The 20,995-nt window shown below is 44.1% G+C and overlaps 1 protein-coding gene across 1 annotated transcript in view; it reads right to left on the bottom strand.

Moving 5' to 3' along the window:
• LRRC7 (leucine rich repeat containing 7) overlaps positions 1–20,995 on the bottom strand; it is a 1,701,172-nt gene that overhangs the window by 543,311 nt on the left and 1,136,866 nt on the right. The window contains exon 12 of the mRNA XM_086936257.1: positions 8,697–8,812. Within this exon, the coding sequence (XP_086792383.1) occupies positions 8,697–8,812 (116 nt within the window). The remainder of the gene's footprint in view (positions 1–8,696; positions 8,813–20,995) is intronic.

Genomic DNA, 20,995 nt, shown 5'->3' with positions numbered 1-20,995 from the left:
ACTACGGTCATTTAAAGCAGGACAATTGAATTTAATGTGTCCCTCCTGTCTACAATAAGCACATTGGTTGTACCCCAACGAAGATCTCTGAAAAGATGAATCATTACGCGGCTGCGATCGATTTGATTGCGACTGCGATCTATTCTGCTGAGGCGCATTCTGATTAGAACGCGGCGGATATGCTTGTTGTAACAACACTTTAGTTTTCAGCTCTTTCGTCTTTTTATCGGCACGGTCATTTTCCTCTTTTTCTCTATTTTCGTAATATTGTGCCGTAGCCAGAATCTGAGCTGAGGTAGAAACGGCCCACGCACTTTCTGAATTTTTCAATTTATTGCACAAGTCGGGCAATAAGTTCGATACGAATTTATCCACAAACAACCTCTGTCCACCCTCAGTACCCATATCCTGCCCACTATGATCGACGAATGTTTCCTCGAACCTCGTAAAGAAGTCTGAAACACTCTCATCTTTCTTCTGCTTACAGGCTGACAACTTGTCCCAATTTACCCTCATAGCTGGCATAAGCGTTTTCATTAACGTAATGATTCGCTGGGGAAGAAGTTCAATCAACTGATCGGGTTTAGTAGCAGCCACTTGTCCAGCGTCTGCCGCTGTAATGGCAGCCCAATCACCACCTAATTCATTCGCGTGATCTTGGTGACGAATCTTGGCCCATACCGGTTGCGGTACGACATTGCCAAACAACATGTCGATATCGGCCAGATTCATTATCGTAGCGTCTACGAGCTGCGATAATTCTTTGTAATACCCCGCAGGATTTTTGCGAGGATCAGGCAAAGTTTGTTTCACCTGAAGCACTTCCGATCGTTTCCAAGGGAGGTGTATCCACACTCTCTGGAAATGTGCTGGTATTGGAGCATTAGCATTAGTATTATCAGCGGGTACCCAAACTGGCGGAACTTCTCGCATAGGATATTGGCCAGACCCATCTCGTTGTTCAATGTCCTCAACGAACAATGCATGAGGAATAGGAGCAGGACGAAGAGATAGCAACCGTTCAATAGCACGTCGGACATTAGTATCGACTATCAGTCCAGTTGCGAACTGAAGCCGAAGATTAGACAGGGCGGTCAGCACCTCGTCAGGCGCAACAGCCGCTATCTGATCATGTAAGAACTTGCACATTTCATCAAACACATATCTCTGAGTAGGTATGTTGAATTGATCAAACGTTTCGAGGACAACACGAGGTGGATTTCTAACAGGGTTTATCATCCAACCCATCGCCATATTGTATAGCGCAACACGTTCTCTATTACCAGGAAGCTGGCTACGTCTCTGTGGACCATCAGAACCTGCAGACCCAAAAACAGGTCCGAGCGACTGAAAGAAGTTTGTCGCAAGGGGAGAATCACGATTACGAGTAGAGGGAGAAGAGTAAGACACAGGACTAACAAGAGAAGGAGTAGAGACGTTAGCAGCAACAGGGGTTAACAACACAGGAGCAGTAGCGTGAGCAGTAGCGGGAACAGGAGTATGTGGAAGCGGAGGAGCAGTAGGAATAGAAAGAGGCAAAGGAGCAGGAACAGTCGGAAGAGCAAGTGCAGGTTGAGGAACTGGTGGAACAGGTACGGCAGGGACCACAGGAGCTGCGGTACCCTGTACGTACGGAGGTGGCGACTTCATAAGATAGGACATTAAAGAATCCTCAACTGCCTCTTCCTTCTTATCCGACTCCGTAGACAAAACAGGATAGCATTTGTCTATGGACATACGCTGTAATCTCTCAAACACTTCCTTATCCTTATCCTCCTTATCACGCTGAAACTGCTCAGCTTTCTTCACTATAGTAGCAACAGTATCTCGCTGACTACGTTTATTTTGTCTGATCTCTTTCTGTCGGGCTTCTTTGCGCCAGAACCGAAAGGCGTCAAACATGGCCGGCCTAGATTTGCGTTCGAACAACTTTATTTCCAAATTATCTAAGATCGACGCTTCGAAGCTACCGTGAGGTGGCCAACGAAGATCGCCGTCTTTCTTTGTATATTTGATCCAATAATCGTTAAAAGCAATCGGGCCTAGCCCATGTTTGCTATATAGGTCATAAGTAGGAGTTCCAACCGGAGGTATCGGACACGAGTCCTCCAGCAGGGAATCCGCACCACAAGGTCTAAAGCAACTGAACAAAGTACTGCGACCAGGCATCTTGCACACTAGCCGAGTTTCACAAACTTCAAGGGTTACGGGATTTCGGGATTTACCAAGTCCCAGCAAAGAACTAAACCCTCGGTCTTTGGCGGCTGCAGTCGTCAAACAAATACAACAACAACAAAGTACGCTAGCAAAGTGTCACCGACAAAAACACTCACACAGCGTGTACAACAAAGACACCCGCTAAAGTGTCTACAACAAAAACACTCGCTAAAGTGTTTACAACAAAGAACTCTGGGAGCGACCCACAAATACTTAACTCAAAGATCAATGGCGTCCTCAGGAAGGCCCGTCAATCGTCTCGCTATACCAAGGTCTACGCCAGGCGCCAAAACAGGTCTACAGTCAGGGTAGCAGTCCGTCGCAGCCGTTAGGAGGCGGGAATCTTCGCGGGAAAAGTCTTCGGGCCACTTATTTCGACAACAGGATCGATGAAGCGGGGTGCACCTTCCCTCGGAGATTTCACACGAAGTTCCTCACGATCGTCAGGCTTGGACCGGTACCACTGATGCAGCCCCACGTTGGGCGCCAACTGAAGGACTGGGTTCTTTGGACCCAGCGGTGCCAGGGCACAACACCTGAAACCTTCGTGGGTAACCTGCTCCGGCGTACAAGTCACAGAGACACGGGACACTTCCTTCGGCGTCAAAGAGTCAAGGTTTATTTACTGCAGGGAACACAGAAGTCACAAGAAGTACATCGAGTGTAGTTCGGGGAGACTGCTTCAAATTGTATTTGTGGATCGCTCCTTTTATACAGTTTCTACCCATAGGATAACATGATACACAATAGTTTACAACCTGGTTCCCACAAGTCGCTCTCAGAGGGGTCGCTTAGATCACTTTGAAACACACAAGATCCGGAACATAAGTGCGGAAACATTTGGCGGTTCCCAACTGTAAAAACCCATCTTCCCACCATTAGCAAATTCCAATCAGCAGTAAAGTAGATCGAAACAGGAACGAAGACAGGTGCAGAGGAAGACGGAAACAGTGGGGAGATCGGAAAGGGTGTAAAAGGGGAGTGTCGAGAAGCACGAGATACAGACATCAAAGGGACGTGCCTAATGAGATGCACGGCTGAGACAATAAGCCCGTGCGGCAAGATGAGCCTCGAGCGGCGCCATCTGCCTTACAGTAGCATCCCCCTCGTCATAAAGACACTTTCAAAGAACATGTGTCTTCCGCAAATATCTTGGGAGTCCCAGGGTCGCGAAGCGGACAGCGTCCGTTCGCTGGCTACTTGAGGGCAAGAGACAAAATGGATGCCGTATCTAAGATGGAACCCGTGGGTACAGATGACAAACCCACATAACAAACGAACGGTTTAAGTTAGCACAGCGAAACTGCGCACACTTGCTAAACTCGTCATTTGCGGTTCATAGATACTAGACTCGACCATATTCGTGTGAGTCGAAAACACCACTTACAATTGTCACGGAACCTCAAGTCATCGCCAAAGTATCAATCGGGGTCGGTAAAGGCGCCCCTCGGCCTATATTAGGCTTGTTTGGCGCCTCCCTTACCCCCATTCTCACTTGTTTTGGCTCTACACAAGGACTCAGGATGGGACGACCCGCAGTTGCTGCATTCGTGTTTGAATTTACACGATCCCGGGGGCCTGGTACATTTCCCCTTGTTGAAATTGAAGCAGAAACCCCTTTTCCCCGTGTTGCCGGCAGGTCTCGGGTAATCGTCGGTGCTCGTGCCTGACCGAAAGGGCGTCCCCACATTTTGGCGGGAGTAATCAACAACATTGCTCCCTACCAACGGCATTTTCAACATTCCTGACTCTTTCATTTTGTCCCATGTCACAGAATCGTAACAATCCCACGTTAAACCTTTGTTATGTTCCTTTTCTTTCCTAAACAAGTTGTCATAACAGAACCAATGGTTACCCTGATACGCTGTCGAGTAACTCATAATTCGTGACTGATAAATGGGAAACTCAGGAAGCAACTCGAGCCTACGTTCCCCCAAAATCGATGAAAAAATTCCCCACGCATTGCCCCAGTTGCCAATATTCTCATTTACCTTAAAGGCGGCCATTTTTGCGCGCCAAACACTCGGATGCATTAGGTCCTTCTGACTCTTAACATGCTCCACCTCATAATGAACAACAAGCAAGGAGAAAATATTCACATACTCCCCCGCCCAGATCTTTTCCTTTATTGCTAAAGGCACATGTTGTCCCAATCTCTCTCTACGAGAGGGTGCTGACTCGTCCCTTGCGATCGGCAATGGCCGCTTACCTGAACCGGACGCTGCTTCCGCCGCTTGCGGCTTGTCTATCCCCGCCAACGGCGCGGTCACTTTAGCTGCATCTCTCTTCTCACGCAGCCCTTTTATCAGCGCCTGTGCCTCGGCAGCCGTGGCGCCCCCACTACTATCCCCCAACCATGCTGTTAGCTGTGCTGCCAGCTCGGGGGGCATATCTTCATTGGATGTCGGGGTGACGACAACGGGGATTGGATTCCCCTCCATCGGTACTGGGGTCGGCGCCTCGAGCGGGGCAGAGGGAACCGGGACGTCTCCACCGGCTGGAACCCTTCTCGGCCTCTTAGGTCTCCCTCCAGCCGGCGCAGGGCCCGAACCCTCCTCCCCGTCTCGCTCCGCCAACCGTTTCTTTATGTCGGACATCTCTTTGAAAAGGGCCCGCACCATCTGGTCGGTCGTCATTCTCTTTGCGCCTTTCTTGGGCATCTCTCCGACAAAGTATCTAGAAGACAAAGAAAAAGATCAAAACGCTCAAAATTGGCTCTTGGTTCTGTCCCGAGCTCACGTGTAGCGAGGAGGTGCAGCTTCAGAGCACAAGAACAAGAGGACGTCTTCTGGTCTTGCGTCCCTTTTATCCGTCTTCAGGGCGGGCGAAAACCCGCCCCTGCCTGCCCCGAGGGCGTGGCTGGCTGCGTCAGTGTCTAGGCCAGCCCACTCTAGGGCGGGAACAAGCGCGCCCCGGCTACGCCGCTTCGGGCATACCAGCCGAGACGCGCCTCCCGCCCAAAAATGGCTTCCCGGGGGGATCGAGGTACTCTGCCATACGTTCGGGGGGACCGAGTGGTCGCCCCTTTCCACTATGGGCTCCCGAGAAGAGCAGGTGCCACTGTCCTACTGAACACCTTACACTGGTTACCGATCGCAAAGAGAATTCTTTTCAAGAGCCTGACTTTTGCCTTCAAAGCTTTACAAGGCACTGGCCCCAGGTACATAAGGAAACGTCTTTCCCGATATGTACCTAGCAGGACTTTGAGATCATCTTGTTTATCCAAGATGACAGTCCCGGCTATCAGGCGTGCAAGGATGGGAGGTCGGTCATTCCGCTACCTAGCTCCGAAGGCTTGGAATGAACTACCACTTTCCCTTAGACAGGCTCCCAGTCTTCTTGCTTTTAGAAAAGATCTTAAAACGTGGCTTTTTACCAAATAATCTCTTTCCCTTTCTTCTGTCTGCATTTTAGTTGTTATATTGTTGCTTTATCTGCTGATACTCTTCGCCAAAGCGCCGGGATGCTCCTTGGAGTAGCCGAGCCCTATAGAAGAAATAAATTAACATAACATAACATAACATTAATGAACATATATACCATCCATTCATAGCTTCATGTTATATGAGCCAGGGAGAGCGGAAAGGCACCTTCACTGGCATCGGCACTCTCCCTCTGTGTGCCTTGAATCCTTCCACTCGGACTGCAACGCTAATCTATGCATTAAGAGGTCGTCCAATTACAAGGAAAGAACTCCTCTGGCATGTTTCCAAGACTATATTTTCAGCAACTGTATGGCACGTCTCAATTACAGTGCCAATATAAGGTCCGATACAACTTTCAAAACCAACCCACTCACAGCTCAGAGCACATAGCACCCGAACGCGGCCGGATTAATTAGACCAGCCTGCATATCCCTCCCCGTCAATGCGGTCATAATAATAAACAGGCATAGATTTCACTAGTGGAAGCAGTAGGGATTTTTTTCATTTTGTTTCATCTCAAATTAATCATTTATTTAGACTAGATTTGGTATTTACACTAAGTGCTAAATATTTCCTAGAGTATGTATTCTGACCTTTAAATATGGTGAATGTTTGGCTACCCTCAATAAGCATATTTGACGTTTATGCAAACCATATTAACACCTTAGCTGCGGCGCAAATATCCCTCCCCAGTGATGCGCTGTCCATTGGAACTAGTGCTGAATGGACGTCCAATGGTCGTGCGCAGCACTGGGGAGGTAGCGCTCGTGACGACCGTTGGCCGTCGGCAGCGCTTAAGAGGTTAATATGGTGCAGAAACTGCACCAATGGCGTAAGAGTTACCTGTTGCATATTGCTGCATTTTAGGTTTACACCCCCCACATGAATGACTTTAAAAGCATGACTCCAGGCGTTCCAGTGCAGTCCCCAACTGCTGAAAGCAGAGATGCAGCAAGCATTTTGAATTTGAATTTGAATTAAATTTCCAGAGCGCGTAGCTACCCGAGGGCGTCCCAGTGCTATGACTCGTCATATTAGATCTAGGGCAGGATGGTTCAAATAACCATAAGCATAAGTCAAATAACAATTTTGACATCTATAAACGCCTAATTTTTACATGAGCTAATATAAGAAATACCTTGTAGAGAGCATACTCTGGGTGCATAGTATGAAAAAGATAAGCATGCCTAAAATTTAGATGTATGTCGGGGTGGTGACAGGTTACAAAATCCCTCTTTTACTAAATAGGCAGCATGTAGTAGGAACACCTTTTGAATAAAAGTCATCATTTCAATATGTCATGTACTGAAAAAAGCTACATAAATTAGTTTTTGTAATATTTATCTAAATTAAAATCCAGTGCTAAAAATAGATTTTTGTTAAATATGCTCCAAAGCTGATATTTATTAAAGCTTGCCTTTCTCTGCTTGAAAGGCTGGAGAGTAACAAATTCCGTTTTGGCCTGGCTCTCCCTACTCCAAGGGAAAACAATTGGTTGATTGCTAAGGCATGAAAAACCTTTCTGGTAAAATAAAAACAGACTTGGTCTACTGGCAGAAAGGCTGGGACGTTCGATTGCTAGGCTATTAATCTTGAAATGTGAGTGAGGAGAGAAGGCAAGAACAACGCCTGGTATCACAAATATCAGGGTGGGGCCTGGGAATCTTTGAGGTTGACAGTAAACATGTTCTTAGTACGATGAAAGCCTTGGTTGGAGGTTTATGCACAACAAACATATTACCACTCTTAGCAAGTAGGGGCCTGACTTCAGACTCATCCATTGTTTGTTTTCAAGGAGTGGTCCCTCATTTTCATAAGATAGTCCCACTCACTGACTCTGGGGTCCAGTCCTTTTTATGACTCTCCACTGCCCAGAGAAAAGTCTCTAGAGATTATTTAGGGTAAAACAGCAGAAACAGCTGAAAAAGAATGATGGGTTAGCAGTGGGACATGTCTTAGAATTGGATCAGGACTTATCACCCTTCACCAGCTAATGAATCTTTCAAGAAAATCTGCCCACCACATCCACCTCTTAATCCAGCTTGACGTGGAAGAATAACAGACGAGAGTGGAACCTGTTGTTCTATCTGCCTGAAGAAAGACTTAGGTCTTGCGTCTTGGTTTCCTAATGAAGAAGCTTTGGGAGTGTTTCTCAAGCATCATGCCAGCAGGGCTCATGTAATCTTAGAGGAGATGAAGGGCATAAGAAAGATAAATTAGAAGAAGCACAAGGCAATGGGGCCTGTGCTGGACTCCAAAGCTTGAGAAATGGGCTGCACCTACCCTCACTGATGGCTATAACCTCGTAGCCCAGCTGTCTAGGCACTGTTTCAATGAGCAAGAGGAATATATCCATTATTTAAAGACATTTGAACTCTTGGCGGTTGTCAGAGCATCTCCTTCAAACATAACTGTCACTGCCCTTTTCTCCCAGTCTGTGTGGGAGAGACCAGTATGCAAGAATGACCTCTGGTGGGCAGCATTGACTTTTACTCCACCGTTGTGCCTTGGGGTGAATTTTTGGTCTTTTCTTCACCAATTCATACTATCTGATCCCCTAATCCAATATTGTCACTTAGTTCATTACATTTATCTTCCTTTTATTGAATTGGTTTGGAACTTTACTACTTGGTTTCTTGATTTTATTGTTGTGGCATTTCTGCTTAAATGTGTAACACACACTGCTCTGGGGAAAAGCCTATTGCTTGGTATATATGCTACCAGGAGCTAGATAGCCCAGATTTTCTTACAGAAGCCATATTTTACCTCACAAGGCACATGTTTACACACTAAATGGCGTAATGGGAGTCCACAAATTGTTCTCCCCTGAGTTATTCAGACACTTACACCAACTATTTCTATATTTAAGTGCTCATCATGAAATGATCTTTGCATGTACATGTCTGTCCAGAAGGTAAAGCTTATTCAAATACGTATTCCTTCAATTTACAATATAACATGCACTAGGAAAGAATACATGGATGACACATTATTTTCATATTCAAAAACATATTGTTATGCATGAATAAAGCTTAGGGTTGGCAGGACACATACCTGTTGTCACTCAGGTTTAATACCCTCAGTTTCTGCATCTGCCCGATCTCCTCAGGAAGAAATTCCAATTTGTTGGAGCGGAGAGACATAACTGTCACATTCTTACAGTTACCGATCTGTAATCAGTACAATTAAAGACTAGTTAATGTTGGTCTTTGTGACCATTTCTTAGTTTAGCTGTTCTAGCTCTAATGTTAAACATGACGCGACAAAGTCTTAATTCAAGGGACTGGGATAATTAACACAGCCAATATATTTGCATATGATTATAACTCATTTTTTAACAGTTCACACTAGTTAAAACCAATCGCAAGTCAACAAATGGGTCCATTCTCAAATTACATTTTGAATCCCTCTTAAGGATTAATCGTACATTTAATAAAGGAGACACCCAGTGAAGAGAAACAGTTCTCTGTACACACAGTCCCTCATCAGTGTCAATCAACATAGTAAACATTCGAGAACTGCTTTTCCTGATGATGTGCACTTGGGGTTTGGGACATATTGTGACATCATGCACAGCATGCCCCCCACCCCCTTAGAGCTTCTTCTTACTCCACATTGATTTCCAATGTCTCTCCTTCTGAAGATCCTATTCCACAATGGAAAAATCACCAGAGCCATATAAAAGACATGTTCACACGTCGGAAAAGCAATACTATCCTGGAGCTGCAGAAAGATTTGTCAGACACATGATTACAAGCTCTGTGCAATTATGGTTTGGAGCTCCAGGCAGTGGGCAATTATTATGCTGTCGGTAATGTAGTCTTGTAAAAAAATAGTAATCGTGGGAAACGAGATATTTGGGCAATTAACACCTCAAGTCGATCCGCAATTAAAACAACTGCTTTATTCGCAAGAATGATAGGTGAGAAGAGAACACTGAAGACCAACTCCAGATCAAGGAGATGTGCTTTGATGTACAGAATGTAGGGGGTGGGCGCTTTAATCAGTGACAACACTTTCTTCAGTTGCACCCTGGCTCCCTCCCTCTTTCTGCATGCTTGAAATACAAATACATCAAGCTAAATGAAACACGTTCATAATGGAAAAGAAAACAACAATTACCAAGTGCAAGATGAAAGAAATACATTGTTCTAAATAAAACAATATGAGGAAAGGTGTCATCACATATTCAAAGAAAGTTTACAAGATATGTGTTTTTCTATAATTGTCATAGACGCTGACATTAAGTTAATTGAAAATATGTCACATCTTGCTATTTTATCTCATATCCCGCATTACAATTAACGTGCGGCATAGTCATGTAAACTGCACGTGCCAGGCAGTTTTACAACGGTGCTTGAGCCACATTTGCACAGAACGACTGATACAAACTCGCATTTTAGTGGTCAGTCCACACCGTTGTTTTTTTGTCAATGGGTGTAGGCGAGAATGTTCGGGTTGCATTGGTCATCGGTGCAACTGTCAGTGCAAAACGGTCATGCACCAGCACAACGTTTCCTAAAGCAGTTTACATGATATTGCATCGTTCTTCTTGCTTGCGTTACACATGTAAACAAACTTTCCGTTAAAGAAAAGTTCGCAAGCTGCTGTCATTTGTGGGACAGTTCGGAGGACATAAACGCAAATTAATGTTTCGACTTAGTGCACGTATGACAAATAGGAACGATGGTGTTTGTGGTCGCAAAATACCACCGATTAATTGACGAATAAACGGAGTAAAATAGCACTTTTTGCAAAATGCGGTGCGGCGCTAAACTGCAGCATTGTGCAAATGATGATCAACCGGTTTGTGTAATGACTGATGACTGAGGCTTTGGTGCCAAGCAGTTCCCAGGGGAATGGCAGAAGTTACATTTGGAGCGTTGAACATTTAGAAATATGCAAAGGAGACCATTGTGGGTTAGCCGAGACGAAATTATACCACAGTTGTTCCCCAAAAATATTCTTGCAGTCTACTTTAACAGAGAGGACATTTTATCGAGATCATACAGAAAACTCACTATTCTAAACTCCTATCTGACTCACTCTAATTGCACTAAAATGCTCATTACGTTTCGATCTAAAGTCAGTCCCCGAAGTTCTTTCTCCCAACATATTCTGAGTGGCTTGACTGCCTTAGGGCTACCTTGGACAGCGCCTAGAATAACACAGAGCGGTTGTACTTACTTGTTCAGTGAAAAGACCATGGGCCAGATGTAGGTAGCCCTTTACCGATCGGAATCGGCTGAAAATACCGATTTTCGGCCGTTTCCGATCGGTAAAGGGCTATGGAGATGTAGGGGCATATATTCAGTAATTTTACCGAATCGTTATTATGACCGAATCGGTAAATTTACAGAATCGGTAATATTTACCGATTCGGTAAAATTACCGAAAATGCAATGTGGGTAACCAATATTCCATTGGCACATGGCTTTCAGAATCGGTATTTTACCATGGAATACAAATCAATGGTAAAATACCGATTCCTGTGTACATGCACATCTGTGCATGTACACATGTGCCATGTGACAGACAGACGTGCCCTTAGGGCATGTCTGTGTGCCACATGGTGGCAATTAGTCCAAGACCTTTAGGTGAGTTAACATCGTACCACCACCACTGTTTACGTTCTCTACTCTTTAGCCATGACACTCTCTTTGAGATTGCTGCTGCGGTTTTTAAATTACACTGGTTTTAAGTTCACACCACACTAGTCACGCACACAGTGTGGAAGAGTGCTCACCCTACGACAACACTAGCATGTTTTGGTCGTGTGAACTCCCACACACTACCGCTATTTCACTGCACTTTGTTGTTGTATTGGCTGTGACCATGGATGCCTTTACTAGAGAACGTTACAACTGTTTAACCATGTTCTTCTTTTTCCTTATTGTTTAGGCATAGGATTATGCCCTGAGGTAAATCCCTTGAGGTAATTCACACGAGACACATGAAATTAGCATGGTTTCCTTTTTATCCTTTTAATAACTTTTCACCTTCACTAGGTCCTGAAGAATCGCGGGTACTTCCCATGCGAGAAACATGTTGACCAACCCTCACTTTAGTCTCGTTTAGGGTTACACTACCTAACTTGCCGTCACCCAGCGAGCTATTTCCACTTTTTAACTGCAGTAGGGGGACCCCCAGAATAAAGTGGTTTCCGGCACCCCCTGCTACATTTTAATTCACTCTTTATCAGGATACTGATTGCCCTGGCCCACATACCCGCACTTCACCAATAGGCTGTTGGACAAAAAGATCTCAGCCAAAGAGCCCCTCTCTGAGGTGAGCCCGTCGGGGATTGCACCGCCTCCCTGACGAGGAGCAAACGCCTATGATGAAGCATGACACCCTTGGGTGTGTGAGGCAAACACGTCCAACATAATGGATGCCCAAAGGTGTAAAATACACACCTTCGGTTGAGCCAATCTGTTTAATCTCCTTTAGGAACAGTTCAGCAACCCTCCTTTTTGAAACGTTTAGGCTACACGGGCACAAGCTGATACTGGACCTTCCTCCCTCTCTTTGGGTGGTAATTGGTGCCCGTCTGATCGACTGATCCCTCTCCCTCCTTTTTGACGACTGCTTATGCACGGTGCAAACCGTGGGAGCTCAATCCTGGCGGGTTAGATTGTTCATATCCCCCACCTAGTGACTGTTATACCACATTGGTTAGTCACGCACCTTACCCCTAGTGGGTAACGCACCTTCTTTTCAGTCTTCTTTACCACCCTTCAATTCTGAAGGATCCCCTTTTCATCCAGGAACGTGTCCCTTGACTCCACCAATATGGAAGGTCAAGGACTACGTTTCGGGGAAGAGGACGCAGCGGCAATTATGAGAACTCCATCACTCTTTGGCATAGATGTAGAAACAGCCTCAGTGAGCAACACTACTGAGTGGCAATCCCTGGCAGATCTTAAACGGGAATGGATAAGGATTACAATACATGGAACGATGATGGCAGAATACTTCAAAGCCAAAATTGCTCCCAATGGCCTGATAGTTAAAAACTTTCCAAGGATTTTCTGGGAAGACGGACAGTTTAAAGTCGAGTGGTCTCAAGTATCGTGGAAGTGTACCCACGACCTCTTGATCCTCATCGTTAATACTGCAAAACGACTAGCAGACGCCCTCTTAGTCCGCATTCAGGCGGCTGAGGCAGCCCTTAAGACAGCGGCCCAAAACACAGGTTTCAAAACCAAATTTGCCGAACTTAATAAAGAAATGGCAGAGCATAAGGAGTACCTCATGAACCAAAAAGTGGCCAAACTCCAAAAGGACATCAAGAGGTTCTCGAAGGAAAAAGTCTATCCTTACCTTAAGGAAGACTATGTCCCCCCAGGAACCAATTATAACTCAGACTCGAGCACAACCTCATCCAGGAGAGGTTCTAACAGTGGATCTGAGAACAGCGATGACAATGAAATATCAAACATACAACCTAGGGCCAAAAGAGGCAGGGGTCGAGGGCAACAGAACTTTCATAATTACCCTAACTTTCCCCAACAAGGGCAACCCATGGGCCCCCCGTTTTGGCAATACCCACAATTTCCGCAGTTCCAACCACCCTTCGCTCCACAGTACCCACCATTCTTCGCACCTCAAGGGTCTGCACGCCCCCATTTTTTAGGCAGAGGTTGGGGCAGAGGGCGCGGGCGAAAGCGAGGCAACGCCTCAGAGAAGAGAGTGCAATGGGAGGACACACGCCCCCAGGGGATGGACACACGGAGCACGAGCAGGTCAGGACCAAAATGAGCCTTGTAGTCAACCTTTCGGATCGCCTCCTGACAGAGAGCGAGGAAAAAGTCCTCCAAAAAGGACTAGGTTTTGTTCCACCACCCAGAATTGACCTGTTCAATCAGACCAGGGAGATCCAATCATTCTTTAAAAAGGTCAGACTCAAAGCCTTCTTTGATGGTAAGCCCTGCGAACCAACAGAAGACTCGGGTCTACATAACCCATCTACCTTCACTCCCCATAATGGGATGGTTCCTAATGAGGTTCTGACTTTTGAACAAGCAGTACTCAAAGACATTGATGCTCTTGACCGACAAACTAGACACTCCAATATTTCCCGCAATGAGATGGAAGTGTTAAAATCACTGGCAGACGACCCCCTTGTCACCATAAAACAAGCTGACAAAGGTGGCGCCACGGTTCTGATGAAAGCCACAGATTATGAACTTGAATGTTCTAGGCAACTGAATGATCAACGGTACTACACTCCCATTCCCAGTGACCCTACCCCACGCCTACAAACTACTATCACAGGCTTAGTGGAAACTGCAGAATGCGAGCGATGGATCAGCAAGAAGGAGGCAGAATTCCTGACGAAAAAAGATCCAAGGGTTCCATATTTCTACATACTGCCCAAAATTCATAAGGGAACAAGGCCAGTCCCTGGGAGACCCATAGTCTCAGGTATTGATTCTGTACTGGAACCACTATCGCAATTTTGCGATCACTTTTTACAACCTCTAGTCAAACGCATTCCCTCCTACATCCAGGACACCACTGATGTCCTACGGCTTCTGAACTCCCTCCAAGACCTGGAGCATATCGATCTCCTGATTACTCTAGATGTTGAGGCCCTCTATACCAACATCCCCCAGAGGGCCACACTAGAGGTCATTGAGTCACGCCTGGGACTGGAGGAATGGAACTCAAATACCCCACCTTCATTCATCATGGAATGTGCCACCCTAGCGCTCACGGAAAACTTCTTTGAGTTCAAGGGCAAATATTTTCACCAGACCCAGGGGACCTCGATGGGCAGCACTTTTGCCCCGTCAGTGGCGTGTCTGTACATGGCAGATTTCGAAGAAAGACACATTCACCATCAATCGAATCCTTTCTCAGATAACATCAGAATGTGGAAACGTTTCATAGACGATATCCTCATCCTATGGACGGGCCCACCCAGCTCTCATGAGGCTTTCTTTGAATGGGTTAATACACTGAACCCTTATCATCACTTTACCATGTCTTCCTCAGCTAAGGAGATTGCCTTCCTTGACCTGACGATCAAATTGCTGGAGGGCAGACTCCAGACTACAATGTTCAGGAAACCTACAGATCGTAATAGCTTGCTACACTATGATAGCCACCACCCTAAAGCTTTACGCTCGAATTTACCCTTCGGACAGTTTCTCCGAATCAGGCGCAACTGCAGTGACATCGCAGACTATAAAAAAGAATCCATCATCCTGTCTAGGAATCTGCTCGACAGAGGTTACCCAACAAGAGAGGTCGCGAGAGCTAACAAACGGGCCAGAAACAATAACAGAGCAGCCCTACTGGAGAGACGGGAAAAAACACCCACTGAGATCCAACCCATCACCTGTGTCACAACGTTCACCCCAATATCGAACAAAATCAAGAGCACAATCAAACGCCATTGGGGGATCCTTAACACAGGAGACATCAACTTCGAACAACCAAGGTTCGCATTCAAAAGGTCACAAAACGTGAAAGACATTCTTATCAACACCAGACCCAAAACGACCAAGAAGTGCGCCCAACAGACCCTATGGAATCTACCCCCGGTCACCGGCCACTACCCATGCGGCAATTGCGGGGTTTGTAAATACACTGCTCCCCAAAAAACAATACAACTTTCTGATACCTTTAAATGGGAAATCCGGGGCCACACTAATTGCAATACCAGCAACTGCATATATATGCTCACATGCCCGTGCGGTCTCCAATACATTGGGATGACAACCCGCCCAATTAAGACACGTATCATTGAGCACCGCAGTAATTTTCGGTGTAAGAAAACACACACCAAAATGTGCAAACATTATGTGGAAAATCAGCACAATGCGGACTCTATTGGGTGGGTTGTCCTTGAATCCAGTCCCAACTGCCCAAAGAATGCCCTGTTCAGTAAAGAACAAAGATGGGTTCATCGCCTCTCTACAGACAAACAAGGGCTAAATGAAGACATTCCCTGGCACTCGTTAAACTAGCCACCGTCTATTCCATCCACCAGTCGGTTGATAACCCTTCATGTTCACAATATACATGACATTACTTTTACTAGTTCCTATGAGTTTTCCTTGTCTGTTCCACTTTTAATTTACTGATCCACTGGATCCGGACCAATTCTAACTCTGTCCAACACCACTTAACTATGGCTGTGTCTACCACATTAGATAACACGTGATCCATGTAGTGGGCGTCGACTGGCGCTAACCTATGACGAGGTCACCTATAAATAGTACACGCCCCCGAGCGCCTTTACCTATTCGAGCTCGGCGGTGATGGGTAGGTGACTTCGCACGGACACGGGTAACTAGAGGTAAGACAATCCCTTCCTATTCCTACACCTGGCAACCCCCTATGCCATAGTTAACCTTTTCTCAACCTCTACAAGGGGTTTATTTTACTAATACCTCCCCCTCCTTCAGCCAGCTCTATAGGCAACCCCCGTTGTACCGACCCGCCGACAACTCAGGTGGAAATTTGTCCAAGACCTTTAGGTGAGTTAACATCGTACCACCACCACTGTTTACGTTCTCTACTCTTTAGCCATGACACTCTCCTTGAGATTGCTGCTGCGGTTTTTAAATTACACTGGTTTTAAGTTCACACCACACTAGTCACGCACACAGTGTGGAAGAGTGCTCACCCTACGACAACACTAGCATGTTTTGGTCGTGTGAACTCCCACACACTACCGCTATTTCACTGCACTTTGTTGTTGTATTGGCTGTGACCGTGGATGCCTTTACTAGAGAACGTTACAACTGTTTAACCATGTTCTTCTTTTTCCTTATTGTTTAGGCATAGGATTATCCCCTGAGGTAAATCCCTTGAGGTAATTCACACGAGACACATGAAATTAGCATGGTTTCCTTTTTATCCTTTTAACAACTTTTCACCTTCACTAGGTCCTGAAGAATCGCGGGTACTTCCCATGCGAGAAACATGTTGACCAACCCTCACTTTAGTCTCGTTTAGGGTTACGCTACCTAACTTGCCGTCACCCAGCGAGCTATTTCCACTTTTTAACTGCAGTAGGGGGACACCCAGAATAAAGTGGTTTCCGGCACCCCCTGCTACATTTTAATTCACTCTTCATCAGGATACTGATTGCCCTGGCCCACATACCCGCACTTCACCAATAGGCTGTTGGACAAAAAGATCTCCGCCAAAGAGCCCCTCTCTGAGGTGAGCCCGTCGGGGATTGCACCGCCTCCCCGACGAGGAGCAAATGCATATGATGAAGCATGACACACTTGGGTGTGTGAGGCAAACACGTCCAACATAATGGATGCCCAAAGGTGTAAAATACACACCTTCGGTCGAGCCAATCTGTTTAATCTCCTTTAGGAACAGTTCAGCAACCCTCCTTTTTGAAACGTGTGTGCCACATTGCACACATGCCCGTTTTGGGGGTGCTAGAGGGTGTCAAAGTGACACCCCCTGCACCCTTGACAAATTAGGTATTTACCGATTCGGTAAATACCGAATCGGTATTTGAATTGAATCCTATGGGCTTCAAGGCCCATAGGATTCAATAGCAAATACTGATTCGGTATTTACCGAATCGGTAAATACCGAATTCTTAAGGAATCGGTAACTAATCCAGATGTTGGTACCTACATCACATTTACCGATTTTGAAATACCGAATCGGTAAAATTCGGTATTTCAAAATCGGTAAATGTGATTTACCTACATCTGGCCCCATGTGATTTCTAACACACACAAATAATGACCTACCAAAATTAGCACCAGCTGAAGGTGTATCCAGTTTTACAAGATCAGTAGTCAGAATGGTCCAATCACAGTGGCATCAGCCAACAAGCAGTAGCACAGGAAAAACAACCACTAACCCTAGCACCAATTATTTGCCTGTGCTCTCTCCACAGATCACTGTGTTGCTGTGGCAGCAGCCGAATAGCAGCAATGTTTTTGTTAATGACATTTCTCTATATGAAATGACTATGTGCAGCAGACTATTGGAACCTGGAAATCTGTTTCACACATATGTTTTCATGTTTCATGTACTAGTTTTTCATATGTATATAATCTGTGTGGTTCTGATAACAGCAGATTAGTGTTTCCCAATTTCTTCATTAAACACATGTTTCTATGTGTAATGTATATATCAGCTTTATATATATATATATATATATATATATATATATATATATATATATATATATATATATATATATTCACTGAAAAAACCATAGGTTATAGGCCATATATAGTTAGGGATTAGCATTTTACAAAACCTTATTTTACTCACACAAAACCATTGAAATTCGCATATATAGTTAGTTGCACTAACTATATATCGCGCACCCGCAATCCACTGCTGATGATGTCACATATTACATCATTCATGACATGGTCAGTGACATCACTGATGACATCTCAAATGACATCACTGATGACATCTCAAATGACATCACTGATGACATCACTGATGACATCTCATTTGACATTACTCATCACATCACTGATGATATCATTCATGTGATAATACGATGAACCTCTTCAGATTCTAATATAACCTTAGATACAATCAGTGTAAACAGACACTCACAGACTGTCACTCATCCATGGAGTTACTCACATACCTAGTCAGTCATGCAAAAAATCAATCACACCTCCATTTCCTCAACTATACAGTTATACACACCTTACTTATTCAAACATATACTAACACATATTTACTCTCTTATACAATGCCTGATACAAGTTTACAATGATCCATACAGCCACTCACACATTCACTGGCTCTTATGCACAGTTATTTATATATGTCAACTCTCACATGTACTGTCTTTTACATATGTACTTACTTTGACATGTAGCACTGAGATATCCATTCACTCACCAATACACTCATGCACACAGTCAACCGCCCATACAGCTGATTCCACATGCACTGTTGAACCCATACATCTAGTGAATCAACTGCTCACACATCTATGCACACCTCCCAGCCACCCACACACACACACTCAGTCTCCCATACAAATACTCGGGCAACCAATCAATAACCCATATAGTTACTCATATAGCTACTGATCAACACATGCAGCAGTTTACAGAACAACAGACATAATGATGCACAAATTAAGACAGTTTAGTCACTAACCCATGCACTCAGTGAGACACATTTAATCACTCACTCATACAGTTAGTCATGCACCTACTAAATCCTTCATCCAGACACTTATACATCCACTCATTCTTCAATATGTAAGACATATTTTAACTTTACAGACACTGGATGTTGTAGTCAGTGATGTCATCAGTGATGTCATTTGAGATGTCATCAGTGATGTCATCAGTGATGTCACTGACCATGTCATGAAAGATGTAATATGTGACATCATCAGCAGTGGATTGCAGGTGCGCGATATATAGTTAGTGCAACTAACTATATATGCGAATTTCAATGGTTTTGTGTGAGTAAAATAAGGTTTTGTAAATGCTAATCCCTAACTATATATGGTCTATAACCTATGGTTTTTTCAGTGAATTTTCATCGTTTTGTAAATACTAATTCCTAACTAAATATGGTCTATAACCTATGGTTTTTTCAGTGAATTTCAATGTTTTTTTATTGCAAATATCAAAAACTGTTAAATGTATTATTCTTTTAAATGAAAAATATATTTTATATGTTTGTAATATAATTTTTTATGCATCTGCCAAACCCTAACCTCTTAATAGTGCACTGTGGTGGAATTGATTTTGGGACTATGACTGGGGTTGGTCTGGAAATGCTTTTAAAGGACACCTTTCATCAATTGATGACACTTTTTCCCCAAACTGCCTTGGTATATTCCAATATATGCCAATGACAGAAATGGAAGTGGTCCAACCAATTTTTTCCACAATTTGAGAAAGCACGGAAACATGTGAATAAATCTGTTTCTGCTTACATGAGATAATTTACAATGGGTTTAATATACAACAATAACTTGCGTTACAACATGCAAGACATCTACAGAGGAGATGGTGTGCACTTCTCCGATGAGGGGAATAGAATATTCCTCGTGAATTTAAAAGTGTGCATTGGAACCTACTTGTAAGTACCTTAATTAGCCACAGAACCCAATAGCTCTTTTCATTGCTACCCTACCTCTGATCATTCAAAACGTTTATCTTTTTCTAACTTTTTTTTATTTTTTTCACCAAAGTACGCTCCCCGGTTCGCTTACCGGTGCGCGTACCGGGCGCTTCCCACGCAATTTCTTTTTTTTTTTGCCTATATGAGCGTCCTAAGCCCCCCTCAGAAAACCTAGAGGGTCACAAAGTGTCTACCGCGCCCCTTCTACCCATTTCGAACATTGTTTGTCCTCCATCTTGTGTCTCAATTCTAGGATACACAAAATGGAGGACTCCCGTAACGCTGCCGGTTCGCATACCGGGGCGTGCACCGGTGAGCGCTCGCTAAAAAAAGGTGGGAAAGTAATTTACAGAAAAACCACTAGAGACACTTTCATCAAATATAGAATAGGCCCTACTACATAGCAGTCCCTACCATTTACCCAAATTTGATGGAATTCCTTTGAGAAAATTATGCTGTAGGCCTGACTAAATATCCTGAGGTAAATTACCTAACAAAGACACTTATGAAGTGTTAGAATTGACAACCAATTAAAATGCTACTTTCATTATCTTCTATTATTTCTTGACATTTGATTGGTTATGTACCTGAATATATATAAAGAAAGAGAGAGAAACACAGCCATTTTGACTATTACTTCCTGAAGTACATTTCAAGTGCATTTCAACTGACAACTTAAACTTCTTTTTGAAAGGTAAGATGTTATTTTAAAAACTGAAGTATGTTGTGCACTTTAAGTTAATTAGGAAAATATTTTCTGATAGTTATATACTATCCCTCTGTAATAGTTATAGAATAAGAGAGATTTCTCTGTTATAGTTATGGATGGATTTAGGCTTGTCTTGTATAATTATGAATCTACTTAGGCTTTATCACATACACTTTTTTATATTTTTACTTCCACTCTGATACCATATACTGCCCAAAGATAAAATCCCTGTTAAAAAACGAAACTACCTGTCTGAACTTAAACCCAACAGTGCCATATCTCTACTGATATATTTTTTTTAAATTCAAATTACAGCACAAAAATGGAAGGAGAGCAAAAAAATACCATCGAAATTGTTCTGGAAAGCAACAAAGATAAAGTTATTGAACCCAATGACTCAGAATTCATGGATGAATCACGGGACTATGAACTACTTCAATGTGTAGAATCAGTAGATTTCCTGATTGAAAATGAGGACATTTCTGACAATCAAATATTAGAAGTTCTTTTAAATTTTGAAAACGAATCTGAGAAATAA

Source organism: Lissotriton vulgaris, chromosome 1_1 (assembly GCF_964263255.1).
Source record: "Lissotriton vulgaris chromosome 1_1, aLisVul1.2, whole genome shotgun sequence".
Taxonomy (NCBI): Eukaryota; Metazoa; Chordata; class Amphibia; order Caudata; family Salamandridae; genus Lissotriton; species Lissotriton vulgaris.
The sequence above is the reverse complement of the archived record's forward strand: the minus strand, read 5'-3'. Positions and strand labels throughout refer to the sequence as shown.